At 58.4% G+C, this 15,073-nt stretch overlaps 1 protein-coding gene across 5 annotated transcripts in view; it reads left to right on the forward strand.

The window, feature by feature from the left end:
- The window catches only part of AGO2 (argonaute RISC catalytic component 2), a 112,882-nt gene that overhangs the window by 85,760 nt on the left and 12,049 nt on the right, over window positions 1-15,073 (forward strand). For all 5 annotated transcript variants that reach the window (XM_045453553.1, XM_045453557.1, XM_045453554.1 and 2 more), the window contains 7 exons: window positions 1,120-1,304; window positions 2,606-2,765; window positions 6,377-6,467; window positions 8,645-8,839; window positions 10,713-10,847; window positions 14,042-14,143; window positions 14,703-14,902. In XM_045453553.1, the coding sequence (XP_045309509.1) occupies window positions 1,120-1,304; window positions 2,606-2,765; window positions 6,377-6,467; window positions 8,645-8,839; window positions 10,713-10,847; window positions 14,042-14,143; window positions 14,703-14,902 (1,068 nt within the window). The remainder of the gene's footprint in view (window positions 1-1,119; window positions 1,305-2,605; window positions 2,766-6,376; window positions 6,468-8,644; window positions 8,840-10,712; window positions 10,848-14,041; window positions 14,144-14,702; window positions 14,903-15,073) is intronic.

The raw sequence follows: 15,073 nt of genomic DNA on the forward strand, positions 1-15,073 counted from the left end.
GGAGGAAACTCAAAGCCTGAGAAGGTAGCCAAGGGTGGTTCTGAAAAACCACGGCTCAGAAAGTTCTCGAGAGCTGACGTCAAGGAGACAGGCTGTGTGTCAGAGGTGTCTTCCACGCCGCCAGCAGAATTCGCTGGAAGCACAGAGCAGCTTAGCTAAGAAACAGAGTAGGTTAGGACCGGAACACCGGGTGCCTCTCTTCCCCGCACCCTGACCTTGGCTCCTTCATTGCACGTTGCCTGGAGCCGGATGGCCCCGCAGGGAATCCACCCGTAGATGTAAGTGCGGACACAGAACTGCACGCACGTACGGGAGGTTGAGCCCTGGCCCCATTGGATCACAGTGTCCTTACCGTTACTGGAGAAGGCGACGTTATTTTTATTCCTAAGTTTAAAATAGCAGCTGCTGATCTGTCTGTACCCCCCCCCCATCCCCCCACCAGGCTTCACCCGGCCTGTTGGCAGTCGCTGCTGGTGCCACTCTAGCTGTGGTCTGTTTTGTTCCCTCCCACAACTGTGTCACCCCAGTGAAGTTGTACACACAAGAATAGCGGGGGAAGTCCCGGGGGACGGGCCGTTCGCAGTTCTCCTCTCTCTGACATTGTTGGCCATCCACGGAGTCCTGTGTTCTGTGCCAGAACCTGGGAGCTGGCCAGGCCTGCCGAGTGGCGGCAGCCTGCTCCGTGCATTGCTCTAAAAGGACAGCACTGTCACTGCTCCCTGGGGGTGTCACAGGGTGAGGCGCATGGGCCCTTGCGGTTGGAAATCTTGTGTTATCAAGGCAAAGTAGCCACAGGAGACTTTTCCGTACCCCACGTGTATGCTCAGCACACCCCACACGTGTACTTACCATACCTCGTGTGTGTATCCACCATACCCTCTGCGAGTACTCAGCACACCCCCCGTGTGTACCCACCATACCCCCGTGTGTACTCAGCATATCCGTTTTCCAAGAGTTAGCACGTTGTCGGCTGTGTCCGGGTCTTGAAGCAAGATGCTGATGTCGGTGAAAATGGTTTGGGGTTGTCTGTTAAAGCCGTGCCCTTTACTTGGGGCCTCTGGCTGGTCTGGATTCTTTGGCGCTCCTGTGCGGTCAAGTCTAACGACCCTTCTCCTTCAGATCCTTCACAGAGCAGCTCAGAAAGATCTCGAGGGACGCTGGGATGCCGATCCAGGGCCAGCCGTGCTTCTGCAAGTACGCCCAGGGGGCGGATAGCGTGGAGCCCATGTTCAGGCACCTGAAGAACACGTACGCTGGCCTTCAGCTGGTGGTGGTCATCCTGCCTGGCAAAACCCCCGTTTACGGTAGGCCTTGGTGGTTTGGCTGGCTTTGCTCGTGACCTCCGTGGGTGTTGGGTGCAGCCAGAGCCCTTTGTGCTTTTGCCACACCGGGGAGTGCTCGTTTCTGGCTCGTCTGTAATCCAGGAAAGACGAGGGGGTCTCCGACGGCTGCTGCCTGCGCTGGTCTCGTCTGAGGCCACAGTTCCCAGAGGCCAGCACACGCTGCGTCATCGTGTCACCATCCGACGTGACGGTGGCTGGACGGAGGAAGGTCCATTCAGTGCGCACACGGTGATGGCCGGGGCCACCGTCCGTCGTCCTCCATGTGACGTTTGTGGGCCTACCTCAGAGCTCTCTGGAAGCTCATCAGAGTCCTTCGTGCCACAAGGGCAGTTGCACGCCCATTCAGCTGACACTCCCCAAGTACCTCTGATGATGCCCCAGGCCTAGAGAGTTCAGAGAGACGAGACCCAGCCCCCCATCAGGCAGCCCCAGGGCAGTGGCGGGTATAGACTGCTGACTCCAGGGCAGGCGATGGGGGGGTTGCTAAAAAAGAAAGAAAAAAAGAAAAAGCCCTGTGGGAGCCCAGAGGCGCCCAGTGGAGGAGGTGTTGGAACGAGAACCTGGGGGTGTGTGGGGTGCAGTGAGGCTCGCCAGCTGCATTCCTAGTTAGACGGTGACAGAATCAGATGCATAAAAGCCACGTTTCTCCCTCCCCTCTGAGCTACGTACGCAAAGAGCAAAGAGAACGCCATCAATGTTTCCATCCAGAAGTCACCTGTTTCCACAGGGCTGCCCAGGGAGTAGTTGACAGTTGCTTCATGAAGGAATCCAGAACCCAGGGCCGTGGGCCTAGATAGCTCTTTGACATCAGGCTTGCATTTGCTGCGGATTTCGGGGATGCCAGTGTCTTTATTTGAACCACCCTGAGCACCATGACAGGGGTGGGTGTGCCGTGCCCTCCTCCCCTCCAGCCTGGCTGTGCCCAAAACGCCCCGCAGCCCTGGAAGCCGCTGAAATGGACTTCCTTCCTGCCGTGAGACTTGTCCTACTCCCCGGCCTCCCTGACCGAGGTGACCCTGGCCTGGGCCGTGCCGGAGCCAGAACTCCAGCCCCGGGGCCTGACTTCCCTGTGCTGGCGGCCAGTCACCCGCTTCCGTGGGCGCAGCCACAGCCACAGCCACAGATGGGGTTGGGCCACGTAGCCGGACGTGGCTGCTGGGGTCGCGCATCTGGGCCCCTGTGGCGTGGGGGGGCGGGGGGGGCACGCTAAGGAAGAGGTGCCAGCCAGAGCTGCCAGTGAACGTGTCTTTGGTGCTCCACAGCCGAGGTCAAGCGCGTGGGAGACACGGTGCTGGGGATGGCCACGCAGTGTGTGCAGATGAAGAACGTGCAGAGGACCACGCCCCAGACCCTGTCCAACCTCTGCTTGAAGATCAACGTCAAGCTGGGAGGCGTGAACAACATCCTGCTGCCCCAGGGGAGGTAGGGACGCCCCCGCCCCACCGCACCCACCACCTGTGGCGGAGTCGGCCTGATTCCTGGTGGGGTGGGGAAGCGCACACAGGTCAGGCCACGTGTGAGCGCGTGTGCCGGCCGCCGTCCTGGACGCGACGCGACATGCCAGGAAGCAAGGCGCAGTTTTGGCTGCCTTGGCCAGGTTCCCTGAGTGAGGGGAGGGCAGAGAAGGGCCTGGGGGTGCTCAAACGAGGGGTGTGGCGGCTGTGCCGTGAAGGGAGTTGGCAGGGCGGAGCCGGAGCTCAGCCTGAACGGCTGGGACGCCAGCCTCCAGAGCTGAAGCGCGCCTCTGGAGCAGGGAGCCGTAGCTGCCGTGTAGGCGGGAGCCGCCCTTGCGTCTCCGGAGTCAGGCAGGGGACGGAGGCCACCTGATGCGGTCAGTGCTGGCAACGCAGCCGTTGGGATGGAAAAGCTCCACAGAAGAGCACACTGTTGGCAGATCCCAGGCCGGGGTCAGGGTCGGGGTCGGGGCCTGGCAGGGGAGGGGTGGGGTGGGGTGGGGCTGCGGGGCCCCCCGGTACCCCCTGGCCTGGCACGGGGCCCTGGGCGCTCGAGGAGAGGGCCAGGGTCAGCTTTTGTCCCTCCTGAGGGTTGGCCAGCCTCTGCTGCGGCAGAGAGGGGTTTCCGTGATGACAGACGTTACCCAGGGGGTCTCGTCCCCGAAGAATCTTGACAGTCGGGTTAGCATCTGAACGAGAAGCATGGGTAAAAGCAGGTTACTGGACACACCCTCCAGGGAATCGCACTGCCCTCGGGTAGAAGTGCTCTCGTGAGGACAGCAGCGGCCATCGCCACTTCCGTGTGTCTGGGGGAGAGACGCTAGGAGGCACCAGCTGTGTGCGGAGCCCCCCAGCCTGGCCTCGGCCTGCCCGTGATGGCCCACCTGGGCAAGTTTCTGAACTACCTTCGGGCCTTGTTAAACCACGGAGGTTCTGACCAGCACCTCTGGATCGGGACCCAAGTGCTGACACTCCTAGCAAGCCCACAAGTGATGCTCTGTGGTTGGGGACCACACCCCAAGAAGACTGAGCTACGTTGTTAAGCGGCTTTTTAGTAGGTTGCCTTGCCGCCGTGTGGGAAAGCGGAAAGAACCTGAAGTTAGAGCCTCCCAGACTTGAACTCGGGAGACTGGCTCAGCGAGGTGAGGTCGATCCACTCAGGTTGTGGGAAGGAGTGAGGGCCTCTCAAGAGCAGGTGGTGAGCCCAGCGCCCCGTTCGCTCAGTGAACAGGTTCTGTCGATTGAGCTCCGGCCACAGCAGCGAGTACAGGAGGGAGAGTCCCAGCCCTCTAGTGGGAGGACCCAGCACGAGGGACTTGACGGGAGCACCAGTGACATCATGGGAGGGACGGGGCCAGGAGGATGAGGAGCTGGGTTTCTGTGGCCAGTCTGCTGGAGAAGGTGGCACTGAGCCGATGGTAGCAAAGGACCAGGGGGCCCAAGGCGCCCCTCCCCCCACCCCTGGCAAGACGCAGCCCCTGGAGGGTCCCATTCTAGACGGCTGCTCCAGCTCTGGGCGGAATGGGACCAGGTGGCACCTGCACCGTCTCGGGAGGGGTGCTGGCAGTGTGGGGGAGGGGGTGCCCAGAGACCGTGTGTTTGGAAGATGGTGCTGCTGTGAGCGAGACAGGAAAGGTGTGCTGGAGCGGGGCTCAGGGTGGTGGGGGTGGGGGGGCGGAAACAGGGATCTGGACTCGGGGATGTGTGTTTAGGGAACCCAGCAGAGAGGCGGTGTTAAAGCCACAAGGCTGGTGAGATCCCAGATCCCCCAGGGCAGGGTGTAGACAGGATGGATGCCAAGCCATCTACCCTGGAGAGTTGAGGGCTAAAAGGTTGTGGAGACAGGGAGCCAGCAGTAGAGCCCCCCCCCGCCCCCACCACCACCACCAAAAGGAGAGCCAGGCGTCCCGGAAAGCTAGGGCAACGCTTCCTGTGTCATTTGTCACGTGGTGCCACCAAGGAGCCTCCTGTGATGAGGTCTCAGGCTCTGCCGTGTGGGGGCGGGGACCTGAGGAAGACTGTCTTGTTGCCAAGGCAGCAGGAAGCCTGGTGGGCGGGGCCTGCGGCTGGTTGGGAGGTGGTGAATGGGTCCGTCTAATTAGGAGCTTGGCCACGCAGCAAGCAGGCAGGCTAGGGAGCGGAGGGAGCCTGGCAGGAGTGGAGTTCATGGGCAGGTGTGGTCTTCCTTGTTGAAGGTGAGAGTCCAAACAGCTGTGGAGCCGGGAGGAGGGCTGCAGCGCCTCGTCTGTGCCTGGTGTCTTTGTGCTGGGGAGAGCGAGGCGGGGGCCGGGCCCCAGAGGCTCACGGAGAGGGGTTGGGGGGCCGCGGTCCAGGTCAGGGCCCGGAGGCAGGCCGGTCAGCCAGGCCACGGGCAGTATCTTCCCCAAGCCCGGCCCTTCCATGTGACGTCACAGTGCCTGCCTGTGCCCTGCTTCGATGTCCCGGGGACCCCAGGGGGAAGAACTCCCTTGGTGTGCTTGCAAGCACTGAAGGGGGAAACCTTGTTCACGTTGTGTGGAAACTCACATGGCAAACACACTCGAAGCCCTTTCCCCCACCTCTCGGCTCTGGGCGGCAGAGTTCTGTCCCACAGGAGCCCCGCAGGGGTCATCTCCCCATGACACGGTGCTTCTGGTCACTGGGCGGGAAGGACACTAATGTCAGCAGCTCCTAGTGAGCGTGGCGGGCCAGGCCCGGCCCGCTGAAAACACTGACATCAACAACCATGGGAGGGAAGTATTCATGTTGTGTCCATTTTCCAGAAGAGAAAAGTAAGCCCTAGAGAGAGTGAACTTCAGAACACAAAGCTAGTGAGTGACCCCACGCTCCCAGGTGCCATGCACACGGCCTTTTCAGGAAGGTGCTGGAACACAGCGTTGGAAAGAGGCGGGGAAGCTGTTGGCTTGCTACTCACCTGGGGCGGTTTTGACCCCCAGGAAACACGTGATGTCTGGAGACATTTCTGGACGTTGGGACTGGGGGAGTGCTCCTGGCCTCTCGTGGGCAGGGGACAGGGAAGCTGGTGAACACCCAGCAGAGGGTGACCCGGCCCCGTGCTGCGGCTGGGCCTGGGGAGACCCGGGAAGAGCGGGGCTGGGGTCCAGGCTGTAGCAAAGCGTGGGACCTTTATACACGCACAGTCTGGCATGTGGCATTACTGTCTTCTAGACGTGACTTTAGTATCATTTCAGTACATTCGATCACTGTGGAGACGGTCAGGTGTTTACAGATGTAGACCGCCCCGCCCCCCCCCCCCCCCCCCCCCCCGACCCCGGCCTCACTAGCTGTCTGCCCGAGTGTCGTTCGTCTCCGCTCCCCTCCCCTCCCCCACCCCGGCCCCGGACCAGCGTTGTTAGTCCACACTCCCCCACACCCCCTCCCATCCCCCCGGGTCCCACCCTGGGTTATTCGGAAACAGCTCTCAGACCCCGTGTCACTTTATGAGTGAGGTCTTTGGTATGGACCGTTAAAAGATAAGACCTTTTTTAAAAACAGCCGCGGTGCCTGTGCCCCGCGAGTGACGCTGGCACCAGTGTCCTCAGCGGTCCAAGCCTCAGATGCTCCCGCTTCCCCCCACAGGCCACCCGTGTTCCAGCAGCCCGTCATCTTTCTGGGGGCCGATGTCACCCACCCACCCGCTGGGGACGGGAAGAAGCCTTCCATTGCCGCCGTGAGTATCCGCGCGTCCCGCCAGACCCTCTGTTGGTGGCGTCCTGCCACCTGTGGGACCCACGCCTTGGCCGAGCTGCCTGAGGGGGGCACGCGGTCCCCTTGCGGGGTGTGGCCAGAGCATCTTCCTGAACACCACTGTGCTTTCCTGGGCAGTTGCAGACAGAGTGTCCTGGGAAACAGGCATTTGGAGGGCACGCGGCACGTGGCTACCCACGTGTGACAGCAGTGAGTCCGCCCACCCAGGCCCGGGCCAGAGGGCACGGATCTGGCAGCAGAAAGGCCAAGGGCACGGTGGCTCCCGTCCTGCCGGGTCCCGCCCACGGCTCAGGCCCGCGGTGGCTCTCTGCCCACTGGGCCAGATGCTGCAACGAGGGTTTTTTTTTACTTTGTGCCTCTTTGTGAACATTTTCTGTTTTTATTACGAAACACCAAGTGTGAAGTAATTACACCTTCTGGACTTCACTGTAGCCCTTCCCTCATTCCGCCTGTGAGTTCCATCGGGGCGTCAGGGGAGCTTCGCTCCACAGGCCCTGAGCCCCCGAGCTTCCCACGCACTAGCTGGCCGTGTCCAGCCCCCAGGGGCCGCGCGAGGCGCCCGCTCTGTGCCCACAGCTGACTGATCTCGGGAGGGTCAGCACAATGGCTTTGGTTCAAGAGGACCAGACAAGCACATGCTCAGGGTAGCATGGACTTGGCCTGTGGAGCACAGAGACCAGGGCGGTACCCCTGAGTTGTCTGGCGGGACCTCCCGGCGGCCTGCAGCCAGGGCAGCCAAGTGGAGGGAAGGAAGCCTGGGGCTCAAGGCTTGTGTCCCCAGCATGTCCAGCGGGGACCGCTGCAGCGACTTCTGGGCCGGGTGCATAATTACACTGAGTCTTAATCTTGTGGGTCATTATTAGTTTTCTCGTTTTACACACGCAGTCCGGAAAAGCCAAACTCAGTTGCTCGAGAGAAGCTGCAGAAAACCCAGCTCAAGACCCCTGAAGCTCAGGTTGAGGTCTGAGCAGTGCCCTCAGGTGCCTCGTGGAGGGGCTTGGAGTCACCCGTCCTAGTTTTCGCAGCAGCAGCCGCAGATGTGAGGTCTCTAACATGTGGCACACGTGTGGACGGGGCCTGCCTCCCGCAGCCCAGTGCTTCTCTCCGAGGCACGTCTGATCCCGAGGGGTGGCTGATCCCCAGTCGGGAGGAAGGCCAGGACCCCCGGGAGGTGCAGGCTTCCCCGGGGACTGTTGTGGGCCCCCAGCAGGTGTGTCTTAAGTTACTCAGGGGCCCTGTTCCTTTATCAGGTTAGCATCAGGTCACCTGATTCCTCCTGCAGATATCTCCTCTTCCTACCTGGACTGCAGCTCTGACCTTGTTAGACAATTTTCAGCCCGCCCTTGTTTGATTAGCAAAGGGCACAGCAGACCCCAGGGTGGAGGTGTGCCTTGTTCTCCGGGCTCCTCCTGGTCGGCACCTTCAGGCAACTGCTTACGTGCCAGTGTGCCTTTGGGATGGCCTGCCGTTTCTGGGGTTCAGAATCTTGGGATGTGCACTGATACGCAGATGGCTTCCCCTGGTGAGCAGTGTGCTTTGAAAAAACTAGGGAACCTGATACAAGTTGCTTTCTTGGGGCTGATGTAATTCAGCCCCATGTGATCACAAGCAGAGTAAAGGTTCAGAATAATTGCTTATTTTTTATTAGATATTTTCAGCAAACTTTTTTTTTAACTTTTAATGTTTATTTTTGAGAGAGACTGCGTGAGCAGGGGAGGGGCAGAGAGAGAGAGAGACAGAGTACAAGCAGGGGAGAGGCAGAGAGAGGGAGACACAGAATCTGAAGCAGGCTCCAGGCTCCGAGCTGTCAGCACAGAGCCCGACATGGGGCTGGAACCCACGTACCACGAGATCATGACCTGAGCCGAAGTCAGACGCTTAACCGACTGAGCCACCCAGACACCCCCACTTTAAGCAGGTTTTTATTCTTTGCAGTCTATTTACGAACACTGTTGCCCACATGCTAAAAAGAAACATAAAGGCAGCAGGTTCACAACTGACCAGCTGCTGTCCCTTCACCGTGATGTCAAGTTGAGGGCAGAGGCAAGTCTGTCCATCCCCAGTCCCTCCTCCAGCGCACACCCAGAGTAGGGGCCTTCCAGGAAGTCCCCCCAACGCTCCCTGCACCTGTCCCGACAGGTCGTGGGCAGCATGGACGCCCACCCCAACCGCTACTGTGCCACCGTGCGGGTTCAGCAGCACCGGCAGGAGATCATCCAGGACCTGGCCACCATGGTCCGCGAGCTCCTCATCCAGTTCTACAAGTCCACGCGCTTCAAGCCGACCCGCATCATCTTCTACCGCGACGGCGTCTCAGAGGGGCAGTTTCAGCAGGTAGGCCGCCTCGTGATTTCCCTCTCTATGGTCTCAGGACACCTTAGGGTCCCCCGTTTGTCCCGTACGATAGCTTGTCCGGTTCTCTGGTGAAAACGGTGATGGGGTTTCTATCCGGCCAGAGCGTGGAAGGCGGGCCAGGGAAGCGGACGCCCGGCCAGCGGTGCTGAGCCAGGACGGGAGGGACGAGGGGCTCGGCTTGGGCTCGAGGCCTCAAGGGCTGTGCGGGAGCTTGGGTCTAGGTCAGCACGCGGCCCTTGCAGAGGCTTGGCCGGGGAGAGTCTGTGGGCTGGAGACAACAGCTTTGTCTGGGGGTCACCATGTGCAGTGTGAAAGGCAGACTGCAGGGGGCCCCTTTGGAAGGAGGGTTAAACATAGGGTTCACAGCCACCATCTGGACATGGAGGGAACGGCGGGGTCTCGGGTGACCTGTGGATCCCGGGCCCGGCTGGCTGCCATCAGACACAGGGAGTAGTGGAGAAGAGGCGAGGGAGTGGGTACGGGGAGACTGTGCTCTGCTCCTGGGCACCTGCCTTACCTCCCTGTGAAGGTGACCAGTGGTCGGCCTTGAACCCAGAGCTCGGGAGCTTGGTGCCCGGATGTGTCTCCACATCCGTCCAAGCTAATTCCAGCTCGGCATCCACCCCATCCCAACACGTGCCTCCTGGGAGATGTTGGCAGGGAAGGCAGAAGGTACGGGGCCCATGTCCGGTCCTGTGGGAGAAGGGACCCCAGAGGGGAGGGGATTCCGGGAGCTGCACCGGAGTGTTCCAGAGGCCCCCAGGCTGCCTTGACAAACAGGCTGGATAGCACCTGACTAGGTGTGAGCAGGACGGCCTGGACCTTCCTGGTCCAGAGTAGAAGCAGCTCATCCCCCTGAGGCCCACGGTTGGCGGGAAGAACAGAATCGACTCTTGAGGCCAGAGCCCCTCGGAGCGTGTGCAGGGGGGTCGGGGGGGCCGCTCCTGTGCCGTCCCCGCCAGCACCTCCTGTGCAGAACCTCTTGGGTTCCCTCGGTTGGAGATGTTCACCTCCCTTCTGTGCCCCCAGCCCCCTCACCTTCTGCCGCAGCCGGCCCTGCCGGGGAGGGGTCCGCACCTTTTGTTCTCATCGCTGTGAACTTGCTCGGGGTCTTACGGAATGACCACAGCTGGCGTTTGTGAAACATCATCGTGACCTGTAATTAGGACAGGGGTTAGAAACGTAAGGTGTGTGGTGCCTAGAACGGCCTTCACCACCATGAGAGGACTTCTGCCTGCTTACCTCTGAGACGGGCGGTGGGAACAGCGTCTTCCTCTTCGTGGCCTGGCTCCCAGGCGCCTCGTGCGCCACTTTAGTCTTCGCAGCAAGCCTGCGGGACGTAGGCTGTTCCCGTCTTAAAAGTGAAAACAAACGGGCATCAGAGAGGGTACGTGGCTTTCCCCGAGCCACACAGCTGCCTGGTGGTAGGGCTCGGGTTTGATCTCGGGCCTGGCCCCTAGGTCCTTGTGTTCTGCGAGGTTCTCTCCCTCCTCTCCAGCACAGAAAACCAGTTGTTTGGATGGATTCGTTCACGCGTGTGTCTCCCACGGTGCCTCGTTACTCCCGTGCATGGTGGGTGCTAGTCACTGAGAACATTCCAGAAAACAGTGTGAGCAACGTAATGCATCCTCTCATTTAAACCACCGAACCACGAGACCTGGGTCTCGTTTGCTCAGTTACGTAAACGAAACAGCACCTGCGGGGAGGCAGAGACTCGCAGCTGCTAACAGGCCGCTGGAGTATCGTTTCTGAGCTGCAGCATTCGTCGGCCAGCACGTGTTCTGAACGGCGTAGTTTGAGGTAGAAAGAGGTGGTGAGAGCAGAGTAAGGCGTGCGTTGTCTTCCCCCCCAGGTTCTCCACCACGAGTTACTGGCCATTCGCGAGGCGTGTATTAAGCTGGAAAAGGACTACCAGCCAGGGATCACGTTCATAGTGGTGCAGAAAAGGCACCACACGCGGCTCTTCTGCACCGACAAGAACGAGAGGGTGAGGCTCTGGCCACAGGGAGGGCCTGGGATGCGGGGCCGCGAGGGACGCGGGTCTGTGCTCAGCCCTCAGCCTGAGCCGCACTGCAGGGTGCTGGTGCTGCCCCCACTGTTCCAGGTGTCTCGGGACTCCCCGTCCTGGGCGAGTTCCGTGAGGACCTAGCCTCAGGCGCCAGCGAAGGGCTCTCCTCAGTCTGGTGGGACGTTTGGACCTGCAAACCCCACAGGCCTGGGACAGGTCCGGGCAGGAGACGGCATTTGTCCAGTAAAGAAATTAGCAGGGATCTGGCTCTGAAAAAGGTCCGGTTAGTAACCACGGCAGTGGACAGAGTAGTTGGAACACGGCAAACTGGGGACCCTCACGGGAGGTTGGAGGCGGCTCTGGGGAGCCGAGCCGGTCCAGGGGTATGTCTCCGGGTGTCCCGGAGCAAGGGGTGTCAGCGAGAAGCAAGATTCGTAGATGTAACTGCTCAGAATTCTCCACAGTTGAGGAAAGGCGGGAATCCTGAGGTTAAAAGTATTTTCCGTGTTTCCAACAGGATAAATAAAAATAAATCTACACGTAGGCATACTGTCCTAAACTTCACATTATCAGGTACCTGCCTGAGAAAAGGGACCCCCCCAGAAGGGAGAGACACTACACTGAGAGCCTGTAGCCGTCCACTTGGTCGGTACCCACAGCACCAAGCCAGGACAGCAGCCGAGAGACGCTGACTGTCTGCAAGACAGAGGACAAATCGTTAGTGACAGAAAGGGACACTTTGTCACAGTCACAGGGATGAACTACCCAGAAGAGAGAACAACTGAGTTTGGACGTAATGCTGTGACCTAAAAAATATGGAAAGGGGGGTAAAAACCAGTGTAGCAAAAAAGCGACAGAATTCCAAGGAGGAACGGACAGATCCACCAGCAAAGAGGTACATTTTAACGCCCTGCTATCAGAAACTGAAACAGGCACAAATGAGTCAAAGCTAGAAATGGGAAGTATGAAGAGACCACGCCAGATCTTACGGTTAGTTAGAACCCAGCCATTGACAGTTGAGTTCACGTGGAAGGCTCATGAAAGTTGCCTCGTACCGGGTCACAGAGGCAACCTCGGGAGATTTCCAAACCTCAGTATTGGGCAAACCACAATTTTTTTTTTTTTTTTTATCAGACATTAAATTTTAAAGGAAGAGAACTAAAAAGACATTTTAACAAGGCCTGAAATTTTAACTTCTCTTCTAAGTAGTACATGCATTAAAGACATAAAGAGAATAAAAATACAAAGTAATCAAAACTGAATAAAAACGAGCATTTCACATCAGACTTCATGCAGTGCTTGGATAGAAGTGTACAGACTTAGATACATTTGTTGGAAAATAAGAACCATCAAAGAAGCCCGAAGGTACAGGAAGGACAGAAGTGAGATGTCTGTCTGGGCGTGGAAGGAAAAGCTGAGGAGCCGGTGTGCTTGGGTCCCCTCATTCCTTGGCCTGCAAACTTGACTCCTGCAAGGAGTCAAGAGGGCTCAAAGTCTGCTTGTTGCTATACCACGCCCCTCCAAATGGAAGATAATGAAGGAGAAAGTGAGGACAGAGCAGATTAACACGAACAAAACCTTCTTTGAAGATAGGTAAACCTAGCACGACACAATGAGGCAAAAAGAGGAAACTCTAACAATCTTAAGTAGCAAATAGAGAATTATGTATGATCTCAGGAAGGGGTGTGTGTTACCTTAAATCATCATGGGATAGTAATAGCGTTATGCTGGTAGATACCTTAGAAAACTTAGAAACAGATACAAACAGTTGTTTGTGCAGTTACATAAATCACTGAAATCAGCTCAGGGGGATAATCCACTCATCATTTCCAAAAGGCATCAGGCCCAGAGAGTTTTACAGGCAAGCTTTACCAAACCTTCAAGATTGGATGATTTTAAAGTGTGGCAGAGAATAGGAAAAAAGCGGAAACTATTTAGTTTCTTTTATGAAGTTTATCCAGATTTTTTATAGGCAAATTTTACCAAACCTTCAAAGAATAATCTTACACAAAATATTTTAGAGAATGGGAAAAGTCGGGGGGACTCATAAAGTTACCCTGATGATACCAAGTGTTGGCGACGGTATGAGTGCTGTGCCGGGGTCAGGAGCACGGGGTCTGGAGCCAGGCAGCCTGGCTCTAGTCTGCCCTCAGCATCTGGACTGCCCACAGGCGTCAGCCTCCCTGTACCACCTTCCTCAGGATGTCGGGAGGGTTAGCGGAGCTCACACACTAAGCACTTAGCATAGCCCTTGATACAAGTAAACGCATCATTAGACCCCAACGCTTCTGATGGGAGTGCAGACTGATAGCCAACTTGGGTGCAGTCGGGTGATTCTAAAGGTCTGCCCTGGAGAAACCCACCTGCCTGTGTATAAGGAGACATGTGTAAGAGTGTTTATCGCAGTACTGTTTCTGATGTTCATATACTGTCATACTGTGCAGTAACGAATATGAATAAACTCTGCGTATCACATGAATACATCTCAAAATGGTAAAAATTGGGCAGAAACAGTAAGTTGCAGAATATGTATGATGTAGGTATGCAATATAAAAACCTGTGAAGTAACACGGTGTGGTGCTGATGGAGACTTAAATATGTAGCAAAACAGTGATAAAGTCTAAATCCGAGTGAGACTGCAACATAGAAGGGAAGCCGAGGGGGGCGCCATAGAGAGAGAGAGCGCGTGCACAAGGTGGGGCGGGGTTCACAGAGAGGGGGAGAGAGAGAGAGAATCCCAAGCAGGGCTCGAACTCAGGAACCACAAGATCCTAACCTGACCCTAACCTGAGTCACCCAGTCGCCCCCTGCCTTGAATATCACGTGTGCGTGGACGAGGACCTGTCCAGTGTCCATCGTGCACAGTTTTAGATTCAACAATAACGAAGAGCCTTCGAGCATTTACACGCAGATTTTTCAGCAAAGGGAAGACACTGCCTCTCCCACCCGGGCCTCCTAAAGGCCCCAGCCTGCCTAGAACAGGAGCTTCCTTACTTCTGGTGGCTAGGATTTATTAAATTTTACTTTAATACCGTAGCCAATTTAAAGACTTCAAAATGGGGCAGCCCGTGGTCGGGAAGGCCCAGCACCAGACGGCAGCGTGGGCGAGGCTGGCTGGTTTGCTTTGCTCTGTTGCCCCTGGACGTGTCTGACGGGTTCCTGTGTTGCCAAAGGTTGGGAAAAGTGGAAACATTCCGGCAGGCACGACTGTGGACACGAAAATCACCCACCCGACCGAGTTTGACTTCTACCTGTGTAGTCACGCCGGCATCCAGGTGAGGACACAGTCTCTGTGACACGGTCTGCGTGTTCAGCAAACACCGGAGGAGCACAGACCTCACGCCGAGCGCTCCCGTGGGCTCCGGGGACGTGGTGTGGAAGGCGGGGCTGGGGCCCGAGCCCGTCCCCGGGGAGGTGGGGCAGTTAGCCAGCGAACAGGTGAGTCGGGACCACGGGGTGCTGGGGAGGAAGGACCCACTGGCGTGCTGCGGCCAGGGTCCCCATTTTAGATGAGGTGAGGTCAGGCAGGCGGAGAGGTGGGTGCGAGGCCAGGGGCGCTGGCGAGGCCCGAGGGGCGTCCTGCGTGCCTGGGGCCGACTCCGGGCCAACTCATTCCCACGTGGTGGGCTTCACCCTTGTCCCCCGCCACGCGTGTCTGCAGGCCGCACAGAGACGCTCTGTCAGTGCAGGGACCCGCGGTTTTTGTCATCAGACGTTCGGCGCCACGTCCTCGGTGAGGCGTCGCGTGGACGGGTCTCGGCAGCACCCCGGTGTGGGTGAGTTCTGGATGCCTCGCTCACGTGCTCACGCCCTGACCCTCTGGTCCGCTTTTAGGGAACAAGCAGGCCTTCCCACTACCACGTGCTTTGGGACGACAATCGTTTCTCTTCCGACGAGCTGCAGATCCTCACCTACCAGCTGTGTCACACCTACGTGCGCTGCACGCGCTCCGTGTCCATCCCGGCGCCGGCATACTACGCTCACCTGGTGGCCTTCCGCGCCAGGTACCACCTGGTGGACAAAGAACATGACAGGTAAGCGGCGTGCCTCTGCCGGCCGGGGTCGCGTCGGCAGCTGCGTTTCCCGAACGGGAAGCGGCCGGGCCCCGGCAGCCGGAGCCGTCAGGCGCCCTCCTGCCGGCGTCTTCCCCGCCGCCCGGCGGCTGCGTGGGCGCCTCCCCGGGTACCCGGTGCACTGAAGGCCGC

This window comes from Leopardus geoffroyi, chromosome C3 (assembly GCF_018350155.1).
Source record: "Leopardus geoffroyi isolate Oge1 chromosome C3, O.geoffroyi_Oge1_pat1.0, whole genome shotgun sequence".
In the NCBI taxonomy this organism is placed as follows: Eukaryota; Metazoa; Chordata; class Mammalia; order Carnivora; family Felidae; genus Leopardus; species Leopardus geoffroyi.